The following is a 12,448-nucleotide window of genomic DNA, read 5'->3' as shown; positions in this document are numbered from 1 at the left end:
TAGCCTTAATGTTCTTTTGATGTAGTCTATTGTGGGTGGATATTTTTCCATAGTACCTAGGTTTATGTTTTATAGTGGTGGGGAGGGGTATTATTTAATACCGGTCTTGGTAATACACTGGCTGGAATCCTGTATAATTATTGCATATAATCCCATAACAAGATCTACCATTTATGTGGATACTGTGTATGATTAACTTGCCTTTGTCAAAATGGTAAAGTCAATGTAATCAGTCAGTAGTAGCTACCTATGTCCCCGTAACATATTTGTTTAGGGCCAGATCGTTTCTGGCCCCTGTATGGCTACATAATAGGGAATGGCACATGGGAATCTTCCCTGTACATGAACCAGGTGCTTCCTTCATAGGGGCCAACCCCGGTAGCAATCTTTGAGTTCCACTGAGTGTGGGAAATGCTCCCTGGTGCGCTATTCACTCCAAAGAGCATGGAGAGGATATAGGGTTATGACTGGTCATGGAGGGGAATGCACACTAGGGGTGGTGCAGTGGGTGTGCGCCTCCTGAATTCTGGGAAGCTCCAGGACAACTAGGGCGCTGTGGTTCCATGGTGCCTCAATGCCAGGTTGTGCATTAGTGGCACAATCTGGCCTTTAATTTTTAAAATTTAGTCTGGTAACACAAAGATTGTGACAGACTGGCACATTTTATATAGATATGATTATTTGTAGTGAGATAGTGCCCAGAGGGCCCCAACCAAGATCAGAGCCCTTATTGTGACAAGCACTATACAAACACATAGTGAGACACTGTTCCTTCCCAAGGGCTGTTACAGCCTAAGTAGACAAGACATACAAAATGGGAAGGTTAAACAGAAAGTGTTGAGCACCCAGCATTTGAAAATCAGACCTTGGTAAGGTTTCTCAAGTGGTACACCTGGGATCACTAGTCATCTTGGCCATGACTTGTAATTTTTTTTTCTCAGACCTCTGCAATACCAGGATGCAATATCAATATTAAACACTGTGTGATAATGAAAATTTGATTTCCTTACTTCCGTCATAGCGTTAGCTATCTTTTTATGGAGCCCTAACTAGGCATTTTAGTGCCAGGGGCAAGCAAGCATATTTGCGCCCCCCACTATTTTTTCCTCATTTTTCCACCCGGAGATGATGGGGGAGGGGCACGCAGGGTCACCTGCCCCCTAGTTTTTTTGGTTGCACCTCCCCACAACCCAGACAGGTTGGGTGGCCCACTGAGGTGAGTCAGGGGTTGGAGGTGGTGCTCCCTCCCCGAGCCCCGTTGCAGCAGGGCTGGCCCAAGTCAAGCCCTGCCGGACCGGGGCTTTACGTGTCGCCTCTGTTTCTGCCCCATTTTTCCTCCCCCAGCAGCTTTGTGCTTTGGGCGGCTGCCCCATTCATCCTGCCCTGGTTACGGCCCTGTCTTTTTGTATCCATTTGTGTGGTTTCCACTCTTGTTATTGTTTCCATGTATCTACAGATTTCAGCGCAATGAAGCAAAGCCAAAGGTTTTTTGTAGGCAGGATGGAAAAGAGTGAAGATTTCTTTTTCTCTACAGCAGTTGTGGCTAGATTTTGAGCATTACTGAGAACCTATTAGTCATCTGGAACTCAAATCTCTCAAGATCAAGGCCATAAATTGTTCCTGAATTTCTGTGCATCAATCTAGTCTTTTTTACCAACTAATCTTCCATAGAATGTGTGTTCAGGTTTTTATAACATGCTCATGTGGTACAGAAAGTTTTGAAATATCACCATGGTATGTCACCAGTCTCTCACATCACTTTTAGATGGTTGAAATGTTTCATCTTGCATATTATAAGCAGCGTCCCTCAAGGAGGAATGGAATTTAATCCACTTGAGCCCTGTATCCAAAAGGTCACATATTGGAAAACTGATCTAAGATCAAGGCTTCAGTGCCTGAGAATTGAATTAAATTATTCACAGATCAATGTATGTCAAGAAATACTAACAAGTCAATACAGTCACAGAAAACATCTTAACTACTAATTATAAATCACAACCAAATCCTCAGCTCACCACTCATACCGCATACTAGTTTTTACTATTTGTCTGTTAAAGATCTGCTGACCTCCTATGAAACACTTTATAGAAGCAATTCTATCTTATTTCTTTTTTTTGTATTGTTTCCTCCCAGCACCTAAAGGAATTTTAACGAATGACTAAAAATGGTGGCTGATTAGCATTTTTTTCCATCGCTAGGAGAATCTGAGAAATTTGTTATCTTCTGGATTGTTTTGCTTTCTTTATTTTCTGTTAAGAAAATGTAAATGAGAACATGATCTTTGTGCCTTAAGGGTTCATTTGTTCCTGTTGCTTGTTCTCCACATGAAATCACAGTCTGTGACGTAATTTTCATCTTAGCCAATCATGTAGTCAAACAGAATTGTGATACCATGTTAGGAATAAGCAGGAGGAACAGATTAATACTTAAGGCAGAAAGAGCCTGTTTTTATGCACAAGTTCCTATAGAGAAAAATATATAAACAAAATGTTGATATAAGGAAAATTTATTTCTGTAAATTCCCATTTTTTTAAAAGCTACAGTTTTGTCCCTTGTCATTAAGGCTAAGTTTTTGTCATGGATATATTTAGTAAAAGTCACAGACAGATCACGGGCAATAATGAAAAATTCACGGAAGCCTGTGACCTGTCCTTGACTTTTACTAAAAATACCCATGATAGCCTGTTCTTCCCGGTGTGCCTAGCCCATTCTTTGGGCTTGGGGTGGATAAATGACCTCACCTCCTCCTGCCCCTTTTGTGTCAAAGGAGCTGACCTGCTTTCCACAGTGAGTGTAGTTATGACTAGCACTTGCAGAAATGTGAGAGGTGGAGCCTCCTTCTGTATTTCACATGCACACACACTCACAATCTGGCCTGTCATGATTAAATGACATGTTAAATGTTTTTTCCTGGTGTACAAATGCATCTCGAAAGAAAGAAAGAAAGAAAATTACAATGGAATGACAAAATCTTTGCCTGCTTATGGTCTCTGACAAACAAATACCTGTTTACCAAATACCTCAGCTAAAAAGGTGCTGTCTCGTTAACCTAAATTTGATTAAATATATTTTTCCTCTTTCTTGGCTTTACAGAAACCAAATAGTCAAAAGTGTGTTAAGATTTTCTTTCAATGAGAGATGATACATAATATGACCTATATGTGTGTTCCTGATTATTGTATTTCACACATTGTTTTTATTATAAAATCTAGCTTTAAAATATTTCTGTACATTTCTAAGGATTTCTTACTTGCACTGAAATTGTTCACTAACCAGCATGAGAGTTTATGTTTTAAAATGTATTGTATATGTATCTTCAGTTGAGTTGGTATGGTACCTACTGTAAAATGTCATTGGCAAGTAACTTTAGTTCAGCAGCTATAGTTTCTCCACCAACATGAATGATTCATGAAGTTCCCTTGGCATTAAAATGAGCAAAAGAAATGTCTGACAGAGCCATGAGGCACACAAGGTGAGTGGTTGGGAATAGGCTCTTGCCTCACCCGGTAGCTTGCACTGCAGTGCATGGGGAATTTTTTTTAGATTTTCAGGTAATTCAGTCAGCCAGAAAACTGCTAAGAAATAGAGTTGTAAGAGAACAGAACAATGCTGTTAAGGTCTCTTTTTTTATATATATTTTAGGTGGCTCTGCATGCTTGTGGCGTGGCAACAGATATGGTGATTGAGCACTGCATCAAGGCTCACGCAGCCTTTGTCATCTGCCCTTGCTGTTATGGTTTCATTCAGAACACAGTGAAATTTACATTTCCACGAAGGTGAAGAATCTAGTTATACAAGGGACTGGAAATGTAAAGTTAAATCTGCACTATAAAGAGGGGAAAAAAATCAAACGTATGTAAATGGACAAAGAATCTTAACTCTGCCCTATAAAGTTGCTGTGTCAACACTGAAAAACTATATGTTGACTTTAACTGTCCAGGACAAACAGGTTCACCTCATCAGTGACCACAAAAATACCTACAGCCTTCTTTCCAGAAATACACACTCCACTGAGAAAAGGGATACTTTACTAATTCCTGGAATTGGTGTTAAGACAGCTATTTAACGCAGTTCACAAAGATTTTATATGCCACCAATTATAAAAGTGTTGTTAGATACAGTGCTAGTGAATCAACATGTACTGTACTCACCTCCAACTCCAAAATAATGAATTTATGGAAATTTCATGAAAATGGTAATGGGTAATGAGATGTGTGTGGTAGGGGGGAGTATCACACTCAGTCCTAGACACATAATATGTGCAGTCAGTTACATATGCAGTCAGTTACAATGGGACTGATTGACAAATATGTTACTGCAGTTCACCACCAGTGAAACCCCATTGATTTTGGTGGATTTACACTGGCATAAAACTAAAGTAATAACTGATCAATCAAGCCCACTACTCTTAGGTTAATCTTTTTGATATTTCTACCACAAACTGTACTGATTGTATTCTCCAGATTTAAGATGTCCATGATCATAACCCTTAGGCTTTGGCCTTTTTAACGCCCTTGGTCCAAAAATAACAAATCTTAAGAAGTAGGTGTATGGGAATGAAGGCTATAGTGTTTCAGGACAGAGTTAAGATTCAGTAGCTTTGATAGTGTATTTTCATATTTTCAGACTGGTTTATGGTTTTAAGTAGTCTCTTACCTTCTGAATTTCCAAGGTTATAAAATTTGAGTTTTATTAGAAAACACTACACCCTTTGGGTCTATATTGTCTGACATAAATAAGTCTTTCTATCTTAAAAGGGATTCATCAACCTAAAAATGTTTGTTTGAAAATATTTTTCTTACTACTTTTACAAGAAACATCTAAGATTGCTGTAACTGAAAGCGATTAAAGAATAACTATTTGTTTTTTCAGTTTGATTACTTTGTGCATTTGACAGCACTTTATGTTCCCTCAGTTTTGTTCTATATCTTGTATAGTATGTTTCCTCTTTTGTTTGTTTCCATCTTTCACATAGCAAGAAAGAAGAAAAAATATTTTAAAAAAACAGGATAATACAACTAAAGTTGCAAAAATGGGCAGAGGGATTTAGGGGCAGATATAATATTAGAAACTACTTTCAACTTATTTTTTAAAGGTCGACTAGATGCTATCATTTAACTTCAAGTTAATTACAATTTTAGACTGGAAATTCATTAAGGTTTCTGAAGATGTTTGAGATCTTTTGCTCAAAGGTGCTGTAGAAATGCAAAGTGTTCTGTTTTTATTAACATTTACAATTTTAAAGGCTCTAAAGCACATAAGAGACTATCTAGCTCTCAGTGCAGCAGTTCAGCCTTGGGACTACAATTTAATTTTCTTAAAGTTGGTAATATAAGAAAACATTCCACAATAACTGGGCACAAAGTATTTAATTCAATTCTAGTGACAAATAATGCAGTTTTATGGTATGGCAGACACAAAAGGCATGTGTGTATATACTGTAGGGCAGCGGTTCTCAAACTTCATTGCACTGCAACCCCCTTCTGACAACAAAAATTACTACATGACCCCAGGAAGGGGTACCGAAGCCTGAGCCCACGCAAGCAGAGGGGAGGTCAAAGCCCGAACGCCACCGTGCCGGGCGTCACCTTTCGCCCCAACTGGTGAGGCTTGGGCTTTGGCTCTGGGCCCCAGCAAGTCTAACACTAGCCTTGGTGACCCCATTAAAACGGGGTCGTGACCCACTTTGGGGTCCCGACCCACAGTTTGAGAATCACTGCTGTAAGGGATATACGTGCCTACAATATAGAGTAGTTATGTAAAATATGGGTAAAGCCAGTTTTATAAAAATGTGTAGTATTTATAATGGTTAAAGAAAAAACTTCAATAAATAGTACAATAAAACATAAAATTACATATAATGTGTATATAATGTGCCTTTTCTACTCAAGCTGTCATAGTTTCTGCTTCTGAATACAGATTCTGAATACAGCTTCACAGCCTCCAGATAAAAATATTTTGTTTAAAATTCAATCAAGTGTTTAAAAATTACTTCTGTTTTCAATCTTGGTTATTTCCAATGTTGATTGAATCAATCTCCTTTTCTGTTTCAGTCATCAGTTCAAGGAAGTTTTATCCTATAAGGTATGTAAAGGTATTTCTGTGGTTAGATTTTCTTTTTGTGCCCTTTTCTGCATTTCCCCTGTGGTTTGTAGTGGAATGAATTTATCTTTTAATTATGAGGATGAACACACAATGTAATAATGTTTAGTAATTCAGTTCTACTCACATTCCTTCCACTTTTTAAAAAAGGCTTATTTTCAGTAAAATAAAATCAGATGATTTCTCCATAAAAGAACTTTATCCCTTAGTGAAGATGAGTAAAACACTCACAGGATTCAGGTTTTGACATGTTTCATTTAAAATCTTCTGGATACCACTCATTGTATAGACTTTGTGTATGTATTGATTGTTCTTAGGTATATAGACCTAACTAAATGTATAGTAGAATGTTTTGTATACTGCTTGCTTCTAGAGAACTCATTTTCAAATAGCTCTTATCTGAAAAATATTTAAAGAACTAGCTTTCTTTCTGTACAGCAACCTATTAAAGGCAATACAATCTATTGTAAGCTTCAGATTTTTCTCTATCTAATGATAGTGCTTTTCCTTAATTTGCACCTTGAGCATTGGATAGGCACTTTTATAAATAGGAATAAATCATAAATACAATTCTTTACTAAGATTGTTTTAGCAATTATTTGAATTAAAATGGCTTTATAAAGTACTTAATATACATTTAATATGTCATATTTGATTTAAGATGAGTTTAAAATGTCATTGATCAACAAACCTTTGAATAGTTGTATTACTCTCTTTCTCTAATCATTCTCCTGAGTGTGACTGGGTGTAGTGTTAACAAAAAAATTTTTATTTCAAAATAAGAGGACTTTTTGTTCAATAGTGAATTCTCATTCATGGACGAATGGATTTTACCGTTTCTTTTGCCTAAATTTGCTTCCTTATATGTAATTCTTGAGCCAGGTCTCACCTCTTCTGTAATCAGAGGTGATGTGGGGGGTCACGCAGGGTAACATTTCCCCCCTCAGATTTCTGCCAGGGCTTATATGCCCCTCCCTGAATCTCACTGCATACCACCAGAACCTTTAAATTCTGCCCCGTCTTGTCTCCTCCCCTCGCACACTATCACTACGTGGCGCCTCTGTGAGTAATGATCCTGTATTTGGAGGACCTACCTTGGAAATGCTCACCAGCATTTTTCCTTTGTCTTCTCAGATCTCCCTGTGGACATCTTAGGTTTCTTGATGTTACACAGTAACCTAACTGCAGAAAGTCCCTAGAACCTTGAGAAACTTGAACAGTAGGAAGAAAAAAAACACATTCCTTTCAGCCCCTAGCATTCTGTGTCCAGAGAAATAATATCTGTGTCAATGTCACTTTTAAAGTGCTTTTACGAACTACTTGTCAATGTTGTAAAAGTTTTTTGGGACAGATTTACAAATAAGTTAAGTCTGAGGACTGTTAGGTTGTCACATGCATTGTAGTTGTAGCCATGTCATCCCCAGCATATTAGAAAGATGAAGTGGGTGAGGTAATAGCTGTTTTTGGACCAACTTCTGTTGGTGAGAGAGGCAAACTTTCGAGCCACACAGAGCTCTTCTTCAGGTCTGGGAAAGGTATTCCGAGTGTCACAACTAAATGTTAACTACTTATGCTAAACGATCTGTTCCACCTTGCATTTAGTCATCCTCAAAGGAAAGCTGTACAACACTTTCAAAAGATGAGCCTGGGAAATTAAATTCATAACTCTACAAGACACTAAAAGTCATGGACTGAACAGACACACTGGATTTATGGCTTATTGCAACAACCCACTAACCCCCTCCTTTTGTCCTATGACTGCAGAGGTGTTAACAGGCCACTCTACCTTAAACGGAGGCCCCCACTTTTGAAGCCCCTGTCGGGGGCTGGTATCGCCAGTCCCCTTTCCCACCCATGCAGGAGGCACAAGCCCCTCCATCCAGCTCCTCTCACTGTCAGCGGTGGAAGGCAAAGTCCTTGAGATCATTGTCCTGGTCTGCTTCCTCCACTGCCTCCATGCTTGGAGGCCTGGTGGTTGTGGGGGGGCACACCTGTGAATACAGCCCCTTTCCTCCAATGCCCATGGTATGAGGGGGCCTGAAGCCCTGCACCCTAGAACAGTTCCCAGCTCAGAGACCCCTGGAGGCGCTGTGGGAGGCTGGCACAACATTACTCACTGAAATTTGGCCTGGTCACTCTGCCATCATGACAGAAGGGCAGCCAGGACAAATTTCAATGGCATTATGACCCCCTGCGCCAGATCGCAATGCCAAGCCTGCAGAGCAGCAGCAGCTCCAGCACGACCTTGAAGACTTCAACTGTGGCTGCTGGTGTGTGGGAACGGTGCTAGTGCTTGTGCCTCCCATAGGGCTGGGGCCAGGGGGAGCCCTGGTGGTGCCACATCGCAATGTCATTCTCTAAAACTTCACCTGGCTGCCCCCTGTCAGAACAGAGGGGTGGCTGGGCCAAATTTCAGTGAGTGGCATTGCAAAAACAGTTGCAGTGGGTGCTGAAAATTATGGTTTCTGCAACAATATCACGGCCTTAATTATAATTAACTTTGGTTATACAGATAGCTATAAGCATTTTTATGTATCATATTAATATATTGGTTAAAATTATTGGCTAGTGACTAAAGTTCAAATGTGATGGGCAGATATTGTCTGTGTCCTTTAGTTCCCATCTTAAATTCATTTTTCTTATCTTCCTTTGAGAGATCCAAGGAGACATCAAGAAGAATGACAGTTCCCATATAATGATAAATCTGATTTTTTTAAACCAATTTACTTTATTTGTACATAACAAGACTTATAATAGACCAACAGGGATATAACCTCTCTATGTACATGGGATCCATTCACTGTTGGTCACGTTGGTCTACCTGCGATCAGTTTACTTTTCTGATGGGAACATTTTGCCTTGATTCATTAGAGGTTAAAGTTGCAAAACTAGGGCTATGATGGTTGTAGGCTTGCACCAAAAGACACTCAGAGGCTACATTTTTTATCTTTCCCTGAGGGATTGTTGGAAGGTAGGAACCAAACTACTTTACATATTTAGCTTTGACAACTTAGCAGAATTTGCTCTCTCCAGAGAGAACTACACGAAAAGCTGGATAGTTTTAATTATGATGTTTGTTGTCCTGATAATGGCTGCACCGTATCTACCATCAGGAAATGTGACAGGTTGCTATTTCTTTGAAGGGGAAATTACATAGTCGTTACCTGGACGCCAGTTAAACTTTCAGGTTGTCTTCACAGAAAAGTCAGATGTTTTTGTGTATTCACGAGCCAGTCCTCATTTTTCAAGTTAGTTGAGTGATAATGCTTACCTCAGAGTTCAGATCTGGTTTGACAAGCTGCAGAGCTGGCAGGGGCAGTGGGCTCTCTGGGTTGGGTGGCTCATTCTTTATATGAGAAAACTGAGCTGAGCCTGTTTCTTTGGAGACTTTTAAGTTGGAGTGTGGTCCTACCTAGGCTATGTTTCAGCCTGAGATATAGGAGCTACCCTTTATTCATTCACTGAAATGACAACTGCTTAGCTTCCCAGCTCAGAGTTGTTTTTACTTAATGCTGCTTTCCATTAATTGGAGACTCCTCCAGTACCTCTCCCCCTAGCTCCAACTGCTCCTCCTGTACCAAAGCCAGGTGCTTTTGGAAGCCTCTGCCTGGTGTCTTAATTTGGGGTTTTCTCTTAGCAGCTCCTCCTGCCCTGACCAACTGCTCCAGCTTCTTTAAGCTTCCCAAACAGCTGTTCCAGCAGCCCTAATAGCTGGTAAAACGTTAGAAGTCAGGCAGATACATCTGAGCTTGTCCTCCCTTCACCTAATGTAGGGACTGAGCCTTTAAAAATCATCTCTTTATATTAGGAGTAATGGTCTCAGGTTGCAGTGGGGGAGGTCTAGGTTGGATATTAGGAAACGCTATTTCACTAGGAGGGTGGTGAAGCACTGGAATGGGTTACCTAGGGAGGTGGTGGAATCTCCTTCCCTAAAGGTTTTTAAGGTCAGGCTTGACAAAACCCTGGCTGGGATGAGTTAGTTGGGGATTGGTCCAGCTTTGAGCAAGGGGTTGGACTAGATGACCTCCTGAGGTTCCTTTTCAACCCTGATATTCTATGATTCTATGAATAACAAAGAATGGAAGGATAACCTAGTTTGATTTAAGAAAATAGTGCTCATTTTCAGACCTCTAACTTTGGTTCTCTGTTACGTTCCATAGAAAAGTTTCTCATGTCTGTATTGCCATCTGACATTACAGAGGGCTCTATAAAGCTGGACAATTCTGAAATAGTTCTTGCCAGAGGTGGTGCTAGCCCTTTGGGGACCCTAAGCAGGAATATTTTGCCCCTCCCAACACACAATAAAAAGTGAATGGGGGCTCCGTTTTGCTGCTTGGGGCCTTAAGCAGTTGCTTAGTCTGCTAATGCCTAGCACGGCTCTGGTTGTGGTTGCTAGGTCTTAGCACTGGATATTTCAGCTGTCCCACTTAGTATAGTTTTTAGGAGCATTCTTTTTAGTTGTCATTGCATCATAATCTTTTGCTCTCCCACTGCAAGAATGGTTAACTTATCTACCACTGCTTCATTTGTCTTGCTAGCCAAAGGCTAAAAATGGAAGTCAGAGTTAGTTCTTGATATCTTACAAGGAGGTTTCTACTTTTGTTTAAATTTATTTTGTGCTATAGAGTTAAGAGAGTTTCCCCACGTCAAGGTGTGGAACACCAAAGTCCAATTTCAAATTGACTCTATACTGATTTGGATGGGATTTGAGCAATGGAACGTTGACCTATCCCCAACAAGGGTGATGGTGATTCTTTCCTGCTTCGGAATCATTATTGATAGGAGACGCAGGATGTTTGAGTGCCCCCCGCACTCCAGTTTGAATGCTACCCACAAATGGGGAGAGGAGGTCCAAGACTCACCCTGCTGCAGCAGGATGGCTTGGCTGCCAATTGGTGCATATGGGAAGGGCATAAGCAGCCTGAAGTATGCCACCCAAGAACACTGCCCTGTTGTAGGGGGCTGTGTCCAGTTCCCCTGCTGAATGGAAATAGAGAAGTCTGATCCAGAGACAAACTCACTGCCCCAAAAATATACACTTTCAAAGGCTGAAGTGGAGCTGAAATAAGTGCAAGTATAAATTAATTTTAACAGAAAAATATTCAATACACATAGTTTTCTGGTACCTTTGAATGTTTAAATAGGTTTTTTTATGTTGAAATTAAATAACTGTTTTAAAGAGTAATGACATAAAACCATATTTCTGTACTTTTTATTCTAGGAGCACATGATTCTTTGCAGATTTGCAGATCAGACAGCTGTTCAGCTTCCACCCAAACACAGACTAATAGGTATGCATTTCCACAGATCAGCTGTTGTGTAGAATATGTATTTTGTGATGGGCTGAGCTTATGATATATGGGAAGCACTGGTACATTTATCAATAGGGAATTAAATTGCTGTTTTCTCAACATACTTACAGCAGTGAGTGTTTCTATTGCTGCATCTTTTTTCACTGTGGTAGTGAAGCATTTTTCCTGGCTGAAGTTTTTAAAATATGAGCTAGAGTATAATTTGACACTTTATTGATCATTATGTCTCTGCACCAGCTCCTTCCCCCTCTATACCCTGAAAAGGGAGAAGACTTCCTGAAGTTCACTAGAGACCTCTCTAAAGCCAATCTAGCGCCCGTGAAAAGTATTTAGATACTCTGCAATGGGTGGCAGTATGAAACCCCTAGATATATTAAACATGATATAGTAGTTGGTGATAAATCATTTAAAAAACTCTCTGACAAACATCCAAGGCCAGATGGGAACTGTCCAAGAAGTGTGCAGAAAGTAGCAAAGATAGGAATATCTTTAACAGAGATTTTGAAATCGAAGGACTTAAGTGACCAGAAAGGAAGTTGCTGTAACTCCTGTATGTATGGAAATATCAAGGAAAGATACAGGAAGGACAGACCTATATACTGAACTTCACTAGTAAGAACAAGCTAGATACATTAGTCAGAGAGAATTTTTAAAGACTAAATAAGGATAATTAAATCTAGCAGCATTCTGAGAATGGTTAGTGTACTGGCTTCCAATTGATCTACTATTTGATACTATTCTGTTATCTACTGTTTGTGGAAAAAACCAGTAATATATCTGTGGTAATGTGCAGTTCAGCGTTTAGCTATTTGATGTATTAAATAATAAATTATGTTTTTCTGTTTTACATTTTTATATTGTCATGGTATATAATAGCAAAAACTACCATACAATTAATGACCAGCTGGGCAATGTCTCTCACTTCCTTCAGTGACTCATTAAGTGCTGGAAAATGCCCTCACCTGTTGGCCGTTATGGCTCAAGTCAAACATGTATTAATTAAAAAAGAGGGGCTGATCCAAAGTAAAGGGGAT

The 12,448-nt window shown here is 39.6% G+C and overlaps 1 protein-coding gene across 4 annotated transcripts in view; it reads left to right on the top strand.

Moving 5' to 3' along the window:
- GSTCD (glutathione S-transferase C-terminal domain containing) overlaps positions 1-12,448 on the top strand; it is a 136,669-nt gene that overhangs the window by 117,327 nt on the left and 6,894 nt on the right. For all 4 annotated transcript variants that reach the window (XM_045018998.1, XM_045018999.1, XM_045019000.1 and 1 more), the window contains exons 9-11: positions 3,643-3,776; positions 6,054-6,084; positions 11,324-11,393. In XM_045018998.1, coding sequence (XP_044874933.1) covers positions 3,643-3,776; positions 6,054-6,084; positions 11,324-11,393 — 235 coding nt within the window. The remainder of the gene's footprint in view (positions 1-3,642; positions 3,777-6,053; positions 6,085-11,323; positions 11,394-12,448) is intronic.

The sequence above is a fragment of the Mauremys mutica genome, chromosome 5, assembly GCF_020497125.1.
Source record: "Mauremys mutica isolate MM-2020 ecotype Southern chromosome 5, ASM2049712v1, whole genome shotgun sequence".
Lineage (NCBI taxonomy): Eukaryota > Metazoa > Chordata > Testudines > Geoemydidae > Mauremys > Mauremys mutica.
This window is presented reverse-complemented; position numbering and strand designations above follow the sequence as displayed.